The sequence below is a fragment of the Rhinoderma darwinii genome, chromosome 1 (assembly GCF_050947455.1).
Source record: "Rhinoderma darwinii isolate aRhiDar2 chromosome 1, aRhiDar2.hap1, whole genome shotgun sequence".
In the NCBI taxonomy this organism is placed as follows: Eukaryota; Metazoa; Chordata; class Amphibia; order Anura; family Rhinodermatidae; genus Rhinoderma; species Rhinoderma darwinii.
Window position 1 is genome coordinate 71,459,140 of NC_134687.1, and position 20,135 is coordinate 71,479,274.

General features: G+C 40.8%; 1 protein-coding gene across 2 annotated transcripts in view; it reads right to left on the minus strand.

Moving 5' to 3' along the window:
* Nucleotides 1–20,135, minus strand: part of NFXL1 (nuclear transcription factor, X-box binding like 1) — a 121,147-nt gene that overhangs the window by 31,610 nt on the left and 69,402 nt on the right. For both annotated transcript variants that reach the window (XM_075859561.1, XM_075859555.1), the window contains exons 13-17: nt 16,476–16,596; nt 16,025–16,184; nt 13,650–13,741; nt 8,600–8,621; nt 1,165–1,299 (exon numbers count right to left, since the gene is read on the minus strand). In XM_075859561.1, coding sequence (XP_075715676.1) covers nt 1,165–1,299; nt 8,600–8,621; nt 13,650–13,741; nt 16,025–16,184; nt 16,476–16,596 — 530 coding nt within the window. The remainder of the gene's footprint in view (nt 1–1,164; nt 1,300–8,599; nt 8,622–13,649; nt 13,742–16,024; nt 16,185–16,475; nt 16,597–20,135) is intronic.

Consider the following 20,135-nt stretch of genomic DNA (forward strand, 5'->3'; position numbering starts at 1 on the left):
TTTTGTTGCAAATTTCACCCCTTCGATATAGAAAAGGGTGAAATCCGCAATGAACATTTAGATCAGAATCATACAGGGGATTTGAAAATCTACAGCATGCTCTGATTTACGTGCAATAAATGTTCACCATCATGTGGAGTAGATTTTTTAAGTCTCATCCGCTTGCCTGTAACATTCTTCCACTGTTGATACTCCACCTGCAAATCCTCTATGTCAGCAGGGAGACTTAAAGGGAACCTTTCACCTGCCCATATATGTGAAGTGGAGTGCAACATGTAATAGGCAGGGATTCACAAACACTGTCTCACTTGAAATAATCTTTCTAACTTCCTCCATTATTTACATATCGGTGCCGTTATATTTGGCGCCCGATATGTAAATAAGCCCCTAACCTGTCAATGGGGTGTTTCTATCTAACTAAATGGCAAGGGGGCGTGATCTCTTCCCTCTGACACTGTCCAATCAGCTACGGACAGCGTCAGGGCGGCTCGTGCTGTGTTCCCTCCCTCGAGAACACACACAGGCAGAGAGAGCGCTCTCTGCAGAACCACCAGCCTGTGACACTGTTTGTAGCTGATTGGACAGTGTCAGAGTGAAGAGATCACGCCCCCTTACCATTTCGTTAGATAGAAACGCCCCATTGACAGTTCAGGGGCTTATTTACATATCGGGCGCCAAATATAACGACACCGATATGTAAATAACGGAGGAAGATAGGAAATTTTTTTAAAGTGAGACAGTGTTTGTGAAGCCCTGCCTAGTACATGCTGCACGTGTATGGGCAGGTGAAAGGTACTCTTTAAATGACTAAACTGAAAAGTGTGTTATGTAGTCAGGAGTCTTAAATAATGTCAATACTGTTTGGCAAATATGGCACACAAATGTATGTATCTGCCTAATTGTGAGTCACGACAAAAGATCTATGCAAGATAGATTTTAAAAAAAATATCTAAAAATCTATTAAAAGGGAGCATAGAAATAATAATGATAAATGATAACAATGAAAAACTTTGAACGTTATTGGAGTTTAGAGGTTGAAAGGAATCATCCCCCAGAAATTCACTTTAGATCATTACATGTTGTATCACATAGCCTGGTGTGTACTGTTCACTATCTGCATCCCATTCACTACGTGCTGTTATAACATTTGACACTAATTTTTACCTTTGCTTTGTTGCCATCATCTATGGTGACTTTATGACATTCTCTGAAACATGTGTGATTGCCACAAGGAAGACGACGCCCACATGGTCTTTTACAAGAGAAAGGGCCAGCCGCATGACATGGTAAGGGACTCACCTAAGGGAAAACAAAACGAATCCAGTTAGATACGAGCTTGTGATTAGGTAATAAGAGAAATAATGGATAACACTGTACTGTTAATTTCACCTCATGGCCTTTTAACCTTATTTACCTCACCTATTTAACCTTATTCACCTCATGGCCTTTTAACATGACCTGAAAAGCGTACGATATCCCCTTTCAATGTTCATGCATCTGATGCCTGGGAATTAAAACACTCGTAGCAAACAAAAGAATATTTCTTACATTGCATGAGCGCACGAGAAAGAATCAAAACGGTCATTTGATCGGTTAATGTAAATAACTAAAAATACCAATAATAATCACTTATCTTATTCTACCAAATGCCGGCCCAATCCAGTCAATTCACAGCAGACTTTCAAAAAGCAAAATAAAAGAACAGAGGGCATAAGAGGGAATTAAATGGCTTGTTGAGATAAACATGGCTGAATTCTTTCAAAAACACTGCCACACCTGTCCACAGGTTGCGTGTGGTATTGCAGTTCAGCTCCATTCACATTTAGTGCAACAGGAGACACAACCAATGGACAAGCGTGGTGGCTGCTTTGGAAAGAAAGCAGCCATGTTTGCCAAAACCTGTACAACCCCTTTAACTTTAAAGATTTTAGTAACCACTATTTTATCTACTGTAAAGGTAAATAAGCACATTTCTACGTTGGTCTTAAGCTGTCTGACGGATTACAATATTCTAGATTCAGTTATTGTTGCCTTTACTCCAAATGGTGGCCCTTGAGACCAGAAGACGTTTTTGGAAGTTTCAGTACCCCTTATGGTCTATGATTTCTAGGAGCCTTGTAGGTAGGGAATATGTGGCTATAAAAAAAAATATATAGGATGGGCATGGTCAAGACGAAAAGTTTTTTAATTTTGTTTTTTAGCACCTTAGTGTGACCTTTGTTGGAGAGTCATTTGTGCGTTAGAAGTCAGTCCCTATTCCAATAACCTAGCGGCAGCCGTGCAGTGTTTGCTTAGTTTCAAAAACTATTTATTAAAAAGAGAAGTACCAAAAATGCACAGTACAAAAGACAGTTAAACCAAGTATAGTGGTCTTGTTAAAAGAAAAGAGTACAAAGGCATGCCAAAAGATGAAAAAAAGAAAAAAGAAAAACTGTTAAATAAAAACAACTTATGTCACTATGTATATAGAAAGGAAAAAGGTATACACACTGGGGGTTCAAAAGATAAAGTTAACCCCTTAAGGACGCAGCCTAGTTTTGGCCTTAAGGCTCAGAGCCCATTTTTCAAATCTGACATATTTCACTTTATGTGGTAATAACGTCGGAATGCTTAAACCTACCCAAGCGATTCTGAGATTGTTTTCTCGTGACACATTGGGCTTCATGTTCGTGGTAAAATTTGGTCGATATATTCAGTGTTTATTGGTGAAAAATTGCAAAATGTAGAGAAAATTTTGAAAAAATTGCATTTTTCTGAATTTAAATGCATCTGCTTGTAAAACAGACGGTTATACCACCCAAAATAGTTACTAGTTCACATTTCCCATATGTCTACTTTAGATTGGCATCGTTTTTTGAACATTTTTTTATTTTTCTTGGACGTTACAAGGCTTAGAACATAAACAGCAATTTCTCATATTTTTAAGAAAATTTCAAAAGCCTTTTTTTTAAGGTACCTCTTGAGTTCTGAAGTGGCTTTGTGGGGCCTATGTATTAGAAACCCTGATAAAACACCCCATTTTAAAAACTAGACCCCTCAAAGTATTCAAAACAGCAGTTAGAAAGTTTTTTAACCCTTCAGGCATTTCACAGGAATTAAAGCAAAGTGGAGGTGAAATTTGCAAATTTCATTTTTCTTGCTGAATTTCAATTTTATTCATTTTTTTTTCTGTAACACAGAAGGTTTTACCAGAGAAACACTACTAAATATGTATTCTCCAGATTCTGCAGTTTTTAGAAATGTCCCACATGTGGCCCTACTGCGCTCGTGGACTAAAACACAAGCCCTAGAAGCAAAGAAGCACCTAGTGCATTTTGAGGCCTCTTTTTTATTAGAATATATTTTAGGCAGCATGCCAGGTTTGAAGAGGTGTTGAGGTGTCAAAACAGTAGGAATCCCCCAATAGTGACCCCATTTTGGAAACTACACCCCTCAAGGAATTCATTTAGGGTTGTTGTTACCATTTTGACCGCACAGTTTTTTCACAGCACGTATTTGAATTGGGCTCTGAAATGAAAAAAATGTCATTTTTTCAAATAAAATGTCATTTGTGATCAAAATTTCTTATTTTCACAAGGAACAAAATACCCCATTTTGTTGCCCAATTTGTCCTTAGTGTGGCAATACCCCATTTGTGGTGATAAACTGCCGTTTGGGCCCATGGGAGGGCTCAGAAGGAAAGGAGCGCTATATGTTTGTTGGAGTCCAGATTTTGTTGGATTGGTTTTCGGGTGCCATGTCGCATTTGCAGAGCCTCAGAGGTATCAAAGCAATGGAAACCCACCAAAAGTGACCCCATTTTGGAAACTACACCCCTCAAGGAATTCATTTATGGTTGTTGTTAGCATTTTGACCACACAGTTTTTTCACAGCACCTATTTCAATTGGGCTGTGACATTAAAAAAATGACATTTTTTCCAATAAGATGTAATTTTTTACCAAAATTTCTTATTTTCACAGGGAACAAAATACTCAATTTTGTTGCCCAATTTCTCCTGAGTGCATCAATACCCCATTTGTGGCAATAAACTGCCGTTTGGGCCCATGGGAGGCCTCAGAAGGGAAGGAGCGCTGTGTGTTCTTTGGAGTACAGATTTTGCTGGTTTGGTTTTCGGGTGCCATGTCGCATTTGCAGAGCCCCAGAGGTATCAAAGCAATGGAAACCCACCAGAAGTGACCCCATTTTGGAAACTACACCCCTCAAGGAATTCATTTATGGGTAATGTGACCATTTAGACTCCATAGTTTCTTCACAGAACTAATTTGAATTGGGCTGGGAATTAAAAAAATATATATTTTTTCCAATAATATGTCATTTTAGCTCAAAAATTCTTATTTTCACAAGAAATAAAATACTCCATTCTGTTGCCCAATTTGTCCTGAGTGCGGCAATACCCCATTTGTGGTGATAAACTGCCGTTTGGGCTCATGGGAGGGCTCAGAAGGAAAGGAGCGCTGTGTGTTCTTTGGAGTCCAGATTTTGCTGGATTGGTTTTCGGGTGCCATGTCGCATTTGCAGAGCCCCAGAGGTATCAAAGCAATAGAAACCAACCACAAATGACCCCATTTTGGAAACTACACCCCTCAAGGAATTCATTTATGGGTGTTGTGACCATTTTGACCCCATAGTTTTTTCACAGAACTTATTTGAATTGGGCTGGGAATGAAAACAAAATTATTTTTTTCAAATAATATGTAGTTTTGGCTGAAAATTTCTTATTTTCACAAGAAACAAAATACCCCATTCTGTTGCGCAATTTGTTCTGAGGGCCGCAATACCCCATTTGTTGTGATAAACTGCCATTTGGGCCCATGGGAGGGCTCAGAAGGAAAGGACCACCATTTGGCCTACTGGGGATTTTCTAGTGCGAAGTCATGTATGCAGAAGCCCCTGAGGTACCAGAACAGTTGAAACCCCCAAGAAGTGACCCCGTTTTAAAAACTACACCCTTAAGGCATTCATCTAGAGGTGTAGTGGCCATTTTGACCGGAGACCTACACCCCATAAACTGTAATGTGGGTTCTCCCGGGTATGGCAATACCCTACATGTGGCTGTTATCAGCTGCCTGGACACACAGCAGGGATCAGAGGGGAAAGACGAGGGGGGATAAGCTGTGTGGAGTGCATCAGGGTAAGTAAAATTGGGGTAAATTATAAACCAAGGGATGTATGATAAATTTTAAAACACTTTCATACAGAGCTCTGGTTATTCGGGACACGTGTCACATTGATATATTGTGTCCTCCCTTACCCCCTCTTATAGCAGACTTTGCACCTCTTTTGACTTTTTCCCTTCTTGCCAGTTTGGGGAACTTCTCCTGGAAAGTGTTGCCCTGGTACGATGCGTGTGGGCTCGCTTCCAGAAGTACTGGGTGCCCCCCCCTTCTTGGTCCCTAAAGATTAGGTTCTTGATAATCACCTCTTGAAATTCCAGGAAAGTTCCCGTCTGGCCTGCACATCGACGTAGCATGTACGCATTGTACAATGCCATCTGTATGATGTGCCCGGCCAGCTTCTTATACCACACCGCATGGCGCTGTAGGGCTTCAGGGCTTGATCTTACAAGTCCATCCCTCCCATGTACCTATTGTAGTCCAGGATGCAGTCTGGTTTGGGGGTGGCCTTTCCTTCATATATCCTAAACCTGTAGGTATACTCTGATGCACTCTCACAGCTTATACATCTTCACGCCATACCTTGCCCTCTTACCCGGCAGGTACTCGCGGAATTGAACCCTCCCTTTAAAATGTACCAGGGACTCATCAATAGAAATACACTTCTCAGGGGTGTATGCTTGGGAAAACCGGGCACTGGAACGGTCTAATAGGGGTCTCCGTTTATACAAACGGTCAAAACTGGGGTCATCTCGGGGTGGGCACGGCTCATTATCAGTATAATGTAAGAAGCGAAGTATTGCCTCATTTATTTATTTTTTTAGGTTCCAGTTCAGTTCTGAAGTTGCTTTGAGGGGCCCATATATTAGAAACCCCTATCAAACACCCCATTTTAGAAACTAGACCCCTCAAAGTATCCACAACAGCATTTAGAAAGTTTATGAACCCTTTAGGTGTTTCACGGGAATTTAGAGCAAAGTAGAGGTGAAATTTACATTTTTTTTTTTGTCAGAAAATCCTCTTTATACCATTTTTTTTATAACACAAAAGGATTTATCAGAGAAACGCAACTTAATACGTATTGCCCAGATTCTGCAGTTTTGAGAAATATCCCACATGTGGCCCTCGTGCGGTAATGGACTGAAGCATCGGCCTCCGAAGCAAAGGAGCACCTAGTGGATTTTGAAGCATCTTTTTTATTAGGCACCATGTCCGGTTTGAAGAGGTCTTGTGGTGCCAAAACATTGGGAACCCCCCAAAAGTGACCCCAATTTGGAAACTAGACCCCTTGAGGAATCCATTGTAGTTTTCTTGGGGTGCATGCGGCTTTTTGATCAGTTTTTATTCTATTTTTAGGTGGCGTGGTGACTAAAAAACAGCAATTGTACGATTGTTTTTTTTTTCGTTTTTTTTTACAGCGTTCACCGTGCGCTATAAATGACATATTCACTTTATTCTGCGGGGCGATACGATTACGGCGATACCAGATGTTTATAGTTTTTTTTTATGTCTTATGGCGTTTGCACAATAAAATAAGTTTTGTAAACAATCATTCACTTTTGGTGTTACCTTATTCTAAGAGGCATAAAGTTTTTATTTTTCAATCAATAAAGCCGTGCGAGGACTTATTTTTTGCGTAACGAACTGTAGTTTCGATCAGTACCATTTTTAGGTACATGCGACTTTTTGATCTCTTTTTATTCCATTTTTTGGGAGGTGAAGTGACCAAAGAATTGTGATTGTGGTTCGGTTTATTATTTATTTTTTTTACGGCGTTCACCGTGCGGGATAAATAATGAAATAATTTTGTAGTTCAGGCCGTTACGGACGCGGCGATACCAATTATGTATAGTTTATTTGTTTTTTTATATATTTTTATTAATAATAAAGGACTGATAAGGGAAAAAGGGGGATTTTTACTTTTAATACTTTTAAATCTTTTATTTTCTTATTTTTACACAACTTTTTTTAACTTTTTTTTTACTTTATTACTTTGTCCCACTAGGGGACATGAGGGCAGGAGGCCCTGATCGCTATTCTAATACACTGCACTACATGCGTAGTGCAGTGTATTAGAACTGTCAGCTACTCACTGACAGCAAGCATAGTGGGTCCTGACGTTGTCAGGACCCACTAGGCTTCCGTCTATGGCATCGCCGGACGCCATTGTTTGGTGTCCGGTTGCCATAGTCACCATCGCCGGCCGCTATCGCGTAGCAGGCCGGCGATGGCAGCTTAACCCCTAAAAAGCCGCGATCTCTATAGAACGCGGCTTTTAAGGGGTTAATCAGCGGGGACACAGCGATCGGTCCCCGCTGTAGGAGCTGTGACAGCTGCTGAACAAGACAGCAGCGTCACAGCTCCTGTATGTGTCGGGAGGACGGCCGAAACGGCCGTTACTCCCGAGACGTACTATTACGGCATGGAGCGCGAACGATACAGCTGCCATGACGTAATAGTACGTCAAGGAGCGGGAAGGGGTTAAACACAGAGAACACTTATGGTTAACGGTGAATATACAATATCCTATTTTAATTTCTGTATCAATTCCTCATGCTTTTCAAGATTTCTGCGTGCCGTTCATCAGTAGAAACATGCGTTGTTTACTTCTAGTGGACACAATTCTATCCTTGGTCATGTGATCACGCACAGGTGCACGGCTCGTTACAGTTACACTATGTGTATCAGAGCTGTGTCTTCTAACATTACCAGCACCTGTGTGTCCATCACATGACCATGGACAGAATTTTATCCACTACAATAAATGTCCCTACTGAATAACAACAAGCAGAGATCTTGAAAACAATGAGAAATTAATACAGAACGTATACTGGAAATTGTATAGCCTTTAATTATACAAAAAAAAAAAAAAATATTATTTGGTGAAAGCGGACAACAACTTTTAGTAGGCCATACATTAGATTTCATACAGACGTTTTCAGACTTGTCGTTCATGGTTGGTCTGTGCAGGTTGTCGTTCTGGACGACAACGATTAAAGTCAAAACTACACATCTCCAATCGATATCTGCCTTGATCTGTGGCCTGGTCTGAACTTCTATTAATGAGATGAAGATCTCTCGTTTGGCATGAATGACTTTACAAGACTGCAAGCCGCCATGGACCGAAAAAAATAAATAAAGACCGGAGATCAATTTTGCCACATTCGGTCCTTGTTTGACGTCGGTCACGCTCGTTCGTCACACACAGAGGACCGTCAGTCGTCAAAAAATAAATAAAAAAATTGGCCTTTCTGGCCGTCCAGAATATCTAGTGCATTGCCAGCTTTAATCCAGCACCAATTACACAAGCAAATTTGACAAAATACACACACACACACACACACACACACACACACACACACACGTTTATATGCTTGTGTGTTTATTTTTGTTTAGAATACATTGATTAAGCATATTGCCAATTATTGTTGTATGCATAGAAATGGATAAGCTTGAGTTAAAGACCATAAAGTTACATACATACCTCGTGTTTTCCGAGGCACTCCCTGAAAAAATCATGAAGGAAAAAAAAGAAGGACAAATTTAGCCATTTGTTGGTTTGGTAAAACAGCAACACGTATAATAGACCATCAGTAATAGACAATAAATCTTAGTCTTTAGACCACATGTTGATCACATACAGAGCAGCAGCCTGGTCTCTGACAGTGCATGGGATCCGGACGCATGAGGGCAGGGAGTTGGCTCAACAACACACAGAAAGCTGTGTTATTGGGCTCGCTTAAAGGAACACTCCGGTAAAATGTTTTATCTTTGCTCCTGTTTGGAAGGTACACTCTGTGAAAGGTAGGGCAGGTAAATCCTCTTTTCAATTCCGAGCCACCATTTTTCACATGATCCACACCGTGACTGTCCAAATCCTACAGCGTCTGCAGTGTGGACTTTATTTATGCATTCCTATAAGACGCTGAATGGAATGCAAAGAGAAAGTGACTTCTGGTTCACATAGCAGACACTATAGGATTCGGAATGTCAGTTTGTGTTATGTTACATTACGGTGGCCCGGAACAGAGAAGATAATTCGTCAATAAAGTTCCCTGTAAGTGGATTACCTGCCCTACCTTTTACCAGGCGTACTTTACAAATGAAGCAAAGCTAAAACAATGTACCGGAGTTCTACTTTAAGGGTATGTGCACACGCTAGCTGTCATTTACGTGTGAAAAGACAGACTGTTTTCAAGAGAAAACAGCTGCCTCGTTTCACACGTAAATGCTCCTCCTCGTATTATGCGAGCCGTCTGAGACGCTCGTAAATCTTGAGCTGCTCTTCATTGAGTTCAATGAAGAACAGCTCAAATTACGTGGCAAAGAAGTGCCCTGCACTTCTTTGCCGAGGCAGTCCATTTACGCGTCGTTTGACAGCTGTCAAACGACGACGCGTAAATTACAGATTGTCTGCACAATACGTCGGCAAACCCATTCAAAGGAATGGGCAGATGTTTGCCGACGTATTGTAGCCCTATTTTCAGGCGTAAAACGAGGCATAATACGCCTCGTTTACGCGTGAAAATAGGTCGTGTGAACCCAGCCTAAGTGTTAAAGAGTCTTCTTTAGCTCAACAGTGTCACAAAAACTCTAACTAATCCATTGTACCTTAATGCTATTACACAATAAAACATGTCAAATTCCAAGGCACTGTACAAACCATGGTCCATCTGTCAAAACAGCCACATGAAATGATGGCAAATTTGCATCAAAATACAACCAACTATGTATCTAATCAATCTGTACACACCTTTACATATAAACGTAACATCTATACAATATGCGCACACACACGCTAGTTCTTTAATCCATATATACTCCTATAACGATAATTAGCGGATGTTAAATCTCTTTTTCAGGATATTATTAATGAAAGACATTAATTAGGGCATAATTAGGTATGCTACCCTGTAAAATACCTGATAATGTATGGAATGATGATATTGAATCTATCCTTTCATGCACCCCCATCACCTCTCCTGTAACCCTAGTTAACTTGTTAAAATTCAATAAACACGTTGTTTAAGAAAAAAGATTTACTGCTATTACTGAAATATGAATCAATATCTTAGCAGCCAATCAAACAGCAAATTTTATTGTCCAGTTAAAGAAGCACTCCAGGTAGCCCCCACCCATATGCCCATGTGACGTAGTGACTTACCAGGTGCTGTATTTCACTGGGCGCTCTGGGGGGGGGTCACGCGATCTGTAATCGGACAACCCAAATTCTACAGCGTCTATGTCAGTCTCTCAATGCAAGTCTATGAGACTCACATCAAGGTTCCCTAGACTTGCATTGAGAGGAGCCTGATTTCCAGTTCCTATTGTAGAAGCTGTAAAATAGAGGGAGTCAGAATGAACATCAAGTGACCTCCGCGGCGACCCGGAACGGAGCAGTGCCCTCGTGAAATATAGCACCACGTAAGGCCTCATTTACATCTGCCTCAGTGTTTTTCCGTTGTTCCACTCCATCAGAGCAGCAGAACAACAACGGAAGCGCCAGTTCCGATGCATGACGAACACCATCGGTACCCGACATAACCAATTAACTTTAATGGGTTCCATCAGGTTTATGTCATGGTGTCCGTTGTTTCACCAGAAACAGTAGCACCGCATGCTCCGCTATTGTTTCTGGTATTTTTGGTCCAATCTGTGACAGAGGCCCCAATGCAGATGTGGCCTAAGTCAATAGGTATGTCTACATTTCAATTCATCACAGGAGTGGGGTGGAAAAACCAAAACCCTGGAGTAGTACTTTAAGGGGTGACTAGACACTTAGGGTGCCTGTACACACAGTGGTAGTGGTTTTACTGCAAATTAAGTTTTGTCCACACGGCTTGTACAGATGAACCACGGAAACCACCGTTTTTCCTGTACTCGCTGTTCAACCAAAAATTGCATCGCAAAATCGTAGTCATTCGTGGCACAATACCTCTGCATTTACAGGCCCCCCTAAAGGGATTGTCCCAGTATCAACAATTATCACATGTCCACAGGATAGGTGAAAATTGTCTGATTGCTGAGGCCCCACTGCGGGGCTAAACCGATGGCGAGAAAAAGGGCCCTGAACTATAGACATTTAATGGAGCGGCAGCGTGACCCCCGCTCCATTTAGCATCCTCCTCATGGTCGATGAGCAGTGACGAGGAACGGGGGTACAGGCCCACCGTACTTGCGATAGGTGGGGTCCCAGCAGTGGGGCCCAAGCAATCAGGCAATGATAACTTATCCTCTGGATAGATGATAATTTTAGACTCTGGGACGACCTTTAAGGTCTCTTGCACACAATCGGGTGCTACTCGGATACTGTCAAAAATGGCCCGAGTGGCACCCGATTGTCTTCACTGACCCATAGCGGGTGAATCGGGTCCGTGAAAAATGGACGGAGTCTCCGATCCGAGGAAAAATAGAACATGTCCTATTTTTCCTCGGATCACTGACGGGACCCGGACGGCACACTCGGTCGTGTGCATGAGCCGTAAGAAGAAAAATAACAGCAGTAGTCAATATGTTGGCCTTTCTGATAAAAATTACGATGATGTGCCATACTGGTTGTTCCACAGCTTTCCCAGTATGGCTCTGTTCACATTAGCATCATGGCTTCCTTTCATAATGACGCTAAGGCAGCTAAGCCGGACCTGTTTTCAAACGAATCTAGACAAATCCTGACGTATTCTATTGTCTTATAATGGGGTCTGCCCGCTTTCTGTCTGGGTTCCAATATTTTTGACTGCAAAAATAGTGCTGCAGACTGGAGTAAATCTAAAGTGTTAAAGATGTACCTGTATACTAGGTCCATTTACACAAGTAGATATTCGCATTAGCCTTCTTCGATATGATTGCTGTAAGCGACATTACCGTCTCAACAGTTGCTAAAACATTATGGTGTGATCGCCTATTTAACAATGTCACATATCTGAAATCAAATGATTCATGTTTATATACCACAATGTCAGAACAACCAACGATTATTTTCATGTTTGCATAGATGATCATTTGTAGCGTTTTATTTCTAGTCGTTCAATAGTTACACCTATTCACATTATGCGATTATCTCGCATGATCGTCGTTAATGTTGGAATCTTATCCGCTTTTGTAAATGGGCATTAACTTAAATGTTTCAAGTTGGGCCACACTACGACATGTAATTGCACACGGGTTGCGGTAAAAACGCTGCATTTAGGCTATTCCCTGCAAGGGAATAAGCAACTTGAGATGATCACCAAAACTCCAACAATGTCAGATTTTTTGTTGTTGCCCTACTTTTCCCCAATAGGAGAATATTGAGGCCGTGAGCAAGTCTTCGTAATTCCACAATTTTGCCACAGCTCATGGATCCCTAGACTAGACTACTACTACTACTACTAATGACCAGGGTAAGGCCCCATGCACACGAACGTGCTATTGCGGCCGCAATTCCCCCGAAAATCCACGGGAGAATTTGCGGCTCCATTCATTCCTATGGGGCCATGCACACGACCGTGGTTTCCACGGTCCGTGCATGGCCCCGGAGCCCGTACCGCAGAAAGAACGCACAAGCCTTATTACGGCCGTGTTCCGCGCTCATAGAAAATAATGGCCGTGGCCATGTGCACAGCCCGTGAATCGCTCGCGGCTGACACTCCGTGGCCTGCCGACCCAAAAATCACGGCTGAGCACATGGCTACGGTTGTGTGCATGAGGCCTAAGAGATGACGGACGTGACAGACTACAGTTTCCATCAATGCACATTATCACAAAAGGTACTGATTCTCCTTGTGGAGATCCAGCCAGTAGGCCTGAAGTCAAACCTCTGGTGGTGGCCCAATACTAGATGTCAACAAGGCGATGTGAGGTGAATGGAGTAGGTGGACAGGCAGACTCATGTGTAAAATTTACATGATCTGCTCAATAGTGCTGCATGCAAAAAAGGTATCGGAAAGGGAGATCCTATAACTTCATGATATAAATTAATTTTCATTACGTTCTACATTAAAAAAAAAATGTAAGAAACTATAAAAAAAACTTGTGCTAGATTCTGAATCTGCTGATCAATAAAAACACAGACTGCATCTGGAACTATTAAATCACAGGGCAAAGTCATGTCCCGCTTGTCATGGAAAGACAGCCAGACATCTCATCATCATAAAGAATCATCCTAAAGAGGAAGCAATAAAGGCATGTAAAGGATATTAATGTAATGTGAACCTGTGTCTCACCAAAAACAATCCGCAATGTAAAGCCTAATAGAAAGAACAGGCATCACCCAGACATTCATCCACAACAATGGGAAAAATGAAAAGAATATTTAAGAACCCAATTTAAAATAATTGCTAACTTATTCTTATATCATGTGGAGTTTACTTTGTTATTATAATTATACTTTAATTAGCAAATTACTATTACTTATAACCATCTGCTCATCCAACTAAAACATTAGGACTCAATTGGCAAACAGTTACTCGTTAACCTTCCTGTTACCTTTGCCAGTTACTCGGAGTAATAGACAAGTTGTATAAAGAGGTCTACAAACGTCTGAGGTCTGTACTTACATTGGTAAGGGGACATTGCAGGGAGGACATGGCAATGCGGTCTGGATAAAAGCTGGTTCACAAGGTTGCTCCCATGGACCGGCAGGCTGAGGCTAACCAAAAAAAAATAATAAAAAGCACTGTCAAAGACAGCAATGCAAATAATTGCATCTCCAAAACCTTAAAACGCTGGCGTTCCTTATAATCTTCCTCACAGTCATAGGTGTATGAAAGAGACATACTCTGCAGTGTTTTTGTACTGGAGATCTACTTTAGCTGTTTCTGTATCCGCTTATATACCACAGCGGGAATGAGATGGTCACTAATGATTTTTTTCCTTGACTGACAAAATATTGGTTTTGCACTGGTCTACTCTATTGCAAAAAAAATCACAACTAACTTCTTTCGTTTGCAGAACCCCTATATTTAGCTCGGAAATCCGGTTTATTGAGAACCGCCTTATTCCCTCTATGATCTACGCCGTTTCATAACTCCCAAAGTAGTGAATGGTAGTTACAGAAGCAGTGTAGCATTGGAACTACGCTGTTTCCGTAACTACTATTCAGTTCTATGGGACATACGGAAACAGCGTAGCTCAGTGAACTACGTTGTTTCCGTCGTTCATGATCGGAAATCACACGCTTCAGCAACAACACAGAGCAGTAGAACGGGGTTTAGGGGGCCCCGTTCTAGAGATAGGTGCGGGTCCCAGAGGTGGGACCCACGTACATCTGACATTTATGACATATCCTGTGGATATATGTCCTAAATGTGTCAGATGGGAAAACCCCTTTTAAAAATGTAATAAAAAATAATGTTTAACATAAAAACTTCTGAAAAAGCTATTTCTACAGTATGTGTATATAATACCGCTCTATAGTGAAAGTGGATCTTTTCTCTGCTGTAGGACACTATGCTAATCTTCTTAGGTCCATTTTTCACACTGTTTTATATCTTGTATTGAAAAAAATAATAATATTACTGTGCACTAAAAAAATATCTAAAAATGTGAGACAATACAATAAATATGCAGAAACAAATGCTGTACTTTTATTACCCATTTCTTCCATCCGCAATTCCATTCTAACGTATTATGTAACATGGTTATTTAATAAATACAACTATTACCTTTTAGGAAATAAACACTTCATAAATCGCAGTTAGTGGGAGTTTCCTCAATTGGACCATAATAATAGCGTTTTAGTCATTTAATATTAACATAAAAACTTAATTTCAGCACTAGGTCACTTTGACGATACAATTTCTGTATAATGGTTGTCTGGTATAAAAAACCCACTTTCATAAACCCGATTAGGGAATTATGGGTTAATAAAAGGTAGTGCATCATGCGTAAATCTCCAATTAGCCAGAACAGAGAGAAGCCACAAAGAGCTTCTCTCCCCCTAGAGGACCTGGCACGTCTATGCATTTTACAGAAAGCCCATTGATTTCGAGGAACATTAAACCTAGAAATAAAGGATAAAAGGAAACAGAAGATAAACTTTCTCTCAATGTTTGTCCGTCAGCACGACTTCCTGTAAATTCTGAAACAAAACAGTCTTGTAGAAATACTGCAGAGATTACAAGGGTTCATTTCCCACTGATCTGTTCCATTTTCGACTGGTCAACAACTGAGAGAAGCAGGGCTTATCCAAGGGGTGGCAGCCTAAGAATCCTTGTGTCCTACTGAAGACAGGGCAGAGGGAGAGGGTTCCTGCTGCAGCCAGTTGTTTTACAGCCAGACACAGGATTGTAAGGTGAAGGAGGGGGGAAACTACTGATCTCCTGGGGGACACAAAGATATTTTTTATAGTTCTCAGTTTCAATTGCAATATTAAACCAAATCCGATCATAGAAAAAGAGGGGAGGAATTGCTGGGATATTATTTATTTCTTATGTTTAGTGTTCCTTTGAATGGGCACCACGTAATCCCATAGTTCCCCTGTGGTTGCACTGCAGGGGAATCAAACACCGGCTGCCAGATTCCCTTACAAATTACGGATGATCGCTGGGGGGCCCAGCAGCGGAACAACATGTAATCATCTTACCATTTAGGGGACCCTTCTAACAAAAATGCATTGTCCAAACAGACAGCCTCTTTAGTTCAAATAAAAACCTCAAAATTTTACTGGATTTTTCATATCTACCATGGTTATCATTTACCTTATGCATAAAAGAAAAAAACATTAAAAAAAAACAAACAAAAAAAAAACTGTGGAAACTAACATTTTAAGTATTTATTATTTTTCTTTTGCATTCACCCTGCAGCTCTGAGGGCAAACTGGAAGTAGTAGTAGCTTTGAAAGAGCTGGAAAGTCATAGGTTGCTGAGAAATTATCTATATAATCCAAACAAGTTGGTCATATAAATACATTTTCTCCACAGTAATGTCTTACCAGGCCTTTCTGTTTAACAAGTGCCTCATCATGGCAAGACACAGGACACAGGTGACCACACTTCTGTAACGTTTTCTGACAAATTTGTCGACATGGTGGGCAAGTACCAAAATGGCATCTGTGTCGCTCTCTGGCCTCATGGTGGCATGTAGACGGGTGACTAAATAAAGAAGACAAAATTAACTCCATTTTTTTAGAGTCACAAGCAAATAAAATGTATATTAAAAACACATGGAATTCATTGGTCAAATGCAAATAAAATACGTTTATTTAAATTGCATAATTTTATGTTCCTGTGTGCCATCATCCAATGTATAGTGGCTAAACTAACAAATATATTTTTATCATATAATTGATATACGGGGTAACTGTTGCAGCTATATAGAAAATTATTGAGCACACTTCATAGCAACGCCGGCTATATTACACTATAAGAGACACTTTAACATACCTGCAAAGATCCTTACACCGTGGAGGCTTGGTACTACGTTCTCTGCCACAAGGTACAGTGAGTACAGTCTTTCCGCAATTGCATTTCACATCAACTGTTTCAGGACACGGATAGCAGCTTCCTACATAAAAAAAAATATTTAATGATTTAGTGCATTCACCCTTTTATAAAGTATCATCTCTTTTCTGTCATCAGTAAAATCTTCAAATCTGTTAAAGAGAATTTGCACCCAAAACGTAAAATTGGCCATATATTCATAAATCAGGAGTTAGAACAGCAACCAATATTTGGTAATTCCATTTCTCTTATTTGAAGAGATATTGGCTTTTTCTGTCTTGTTGTGACGGACATTTTTGCAAAGGACAACAGGAAGTGCAGCAATATTAGAATTAAATGTGTATCCCCATAGGCGACAGTGGTGAGAGCCACGCGCAAGTGAAGCCACTTCATTGATTTTTTTCATGGTAAAAGCAGCTGCTGGTGATCACTTAGAAACAACGGCAAACAGGAGTTACAGGACCACCTTTGCCATCTTCTCCTGGAAATATGGTTTCTTTGCCATGGTCTCGGGAGCAATACCAGCAATTAGCTAATCGCTGGCTCCCATAATACAAGTGTTATCTGTGATGGGACAACCCCTTTAAGTCAGTCTGGGAGACGTTTCTGTAAAGGTTATGACTGACATAATTCATTACTTTAAACGAATACATAAAATTATAATCAGTCAATGTTTATTACGGCTACCCTACAGTTTGTTTGGATCCATTACCTCGGATTGCACATGGCATTACAGAATTTTAAAGCATCATGCTAAATCTGACATTTCTTTTATTCCTTTTAAGTAATGTCATATGTCTTAATCAGATTACCAGAATGTCAGTTACTGAATTCTAAGGAAGTCAATTTTGGACAAATACCACAAAGAAACTGAGACTTTCATGTGGTTAGTTATCAGGGTGTTCATCCTTGTGATCTTTAGAAAGGATCCCATTATTAAGGGTATCACAATTGAGATGCAAATGAAAGAACGCAGAACTGAAAGCCTCATAAAGAATCTCAGCATTCATCATAACCTTTCAAATGATCAAGATACACACTTCCAGGCATTCCACCACTGAAAGTCCCATAAATAAGGACAGAGTGTTATTTTAGTCTCAAGTTAGCTTCAAAGAAATTAGAAAATCAATGTTGCTTTTAAGATTAGAACCATAACATTTTGGCTGTTGCATACATTCTTGATTTGTCTTGTTATGGTTGCTGATGCACAGCGTGGTACTAACACATCCAGCAAATTAAATATGCTAACAAGCGGATACATAAATGGGGAGGAAAATATCAAAACAGAGTCAAACTTAAAGCTCGTTCCTCATTAACACTGCTTAGAGAAAATACTATAGTGATCTCCCTGTGCCAGAATTGAGAACACAGTAATCTGGTAATAACTGCAATACTGTATGTTGGCTTCAGCCTGCGCAACAGTAATTAGTAACCACATCTAATAAACGCATTCCAAAAAGGACTCCCGGTAGTACAAACATGTTCTTCAGGAGGTTGAGAACACTTTATTCTCTAAAAAGAATTCACATTTCTCTTCTCTAATTTCCTCTGAACTGCCCATAGAATTGCCAACGAGCCTCAGATGTGTCGCATTCAGGGAAACGGGGACCAGACAGGTTGCATTTTGCACTATTCAATCCTTTTTTTTTCTCCACAATAAGAAGTGCCTGAGATGTCTGGAAGATGCTTATATCCCATCCGTCGTAGAAGTAACATATCTGTTCGGCAGCTTTTTTATGTCCAGCTTTAGTCCTACAATCAAAATAGGAGCCTTAACATTACATCCCCTCTTTCCGGCTCCATGCAAACTCCTCCTCATTGCGGTAGTGCAGGTGGGGCCGGGCAGCCCTCATTTGAGTGATCGGTGGAAACCAAGAAGTCTGACCCCACCAATCTGACATTTAATCATTTCTCCAGCAGATAGGCGTTAAATGTTTTGTGCTGGAATAGCAGAAAACCACTAAACGAACCGTAACGTCTCATTCAGACGAACGTGATTCTCGTCTATGTGCTGAACATTGAAACAACGCTCAGCACACGGACCCAATGATTTCAATGGGGCTATTCACACATGCGTTCACGTAGTGAGTGTCTGTTACGTGAAACTCACTACATGTTCTATATTGGTGTATTTTCACGCACGTAGTTGTCCATTGAAATCAATGGGTGCGTGAAAACCATGGACAGGACATGGACGCACATCCTATTTTCCTGCGTGTCACGAATCCCTCCATAGACTCTAGTCTATGGGTGATCCATGACAACGCGTTCCGCACGGGTGAACCTCAGACGTGAAAAACAGCAGTTTTCCACATCCGAGATTGGCTACACTCATCTAAATGTAGCCTAATAAGTCTTTTCAAAGTCTTATCTAGTCCAATTGAAAATTAGCATTTTTGTTTTCTTCTGGTTAATTGTCCCATACTTCCTTCCTTCATACACAGAAAGGTATAGGCTCATTTATATAAACCTCTATCACCAAAACAATTATGCATGACAAACTGCAGTGTGTCTATGTATGTGGGAAACATCTGCAATTGCGAGCCTGAGCTAAATGTTATACATTTTTTATCCAAAAGGAAATTTATATTTATTTCCACCCTATTTAGATATGTATCGATCATTGTTCTAGTGCATATTGCGGTTTATTGAAAAAGTTTTCCCAAAGTATACTCGAAAACCTATTTAACTAATGTTACACACCGACAATCAGTTCCTGTACTTTGACAGGGAACTGAAATAATCAGTTCCCTCCAGAAAAAGCCCTGACAAATCACCCATATTAAGCTCTGTGTTCTCAAATCCAGGGTGGCTAGGAAGCCCCTGAGGCCGACATCACAAGGATATCCTGTGCAGACCGGCATGCAGAGCAGATGCTATATAATCTGATAAACTGATCATTGATAGCAGTGATCTAATGGGCTGATATCATTAATTATTGTTTTCAGTGATCTATATATGGGGATAGCAGGAAACACAAAAGCTCATGTGATCCATGCTAACCTGAGCCCCAATAGTAAAAATTTTGCTTGGGCAGCAGGTGATCAGGTATTAATATGTTCATGTCACACAGCTCGTTACCCCATTAAAAAAAATTAGTGCCCATGTACAGATGAAGTGTATACTAGCAATGGAGGCTAATTTTTTTATGTAAATAATATTGATTGAATAAAAAAAGAATGTGAAAAAAAATTCTGACCATCTTCTCCTAAGGCGGGATTCACACGACCGGGTCGTTTCCGAGCCCGAGTGTCGGCCAGTAAAATCGGCCATTTTGCATTAAGTTTTGCATCCGTGCCGGGCCGGGCAGATCTGGACAGTGACATCAGCGGCAACTCCTGAAGGGGAATCCCCATGTGTTCGGGGATTCCGCTTCAGGAGTTTCCCCTGATGTCACTGCCCAGATATGGACAGAGACATCAAGCGCTCTGTGCAGGAGCGGAATCACCGAAAACACGGGGATTCCGCTCCTTCAAGGAGCTAAAGTGCGGCTAGCACATAGCAGAGCGGGAAGATACCTCCCCGCTCTGCTATAGTGGCGTCGCTACAGTAGTAGCAGCCGCAGCAGCTGCTAGCGGCGCCATCGAAGGTGTCGCCGGGCCA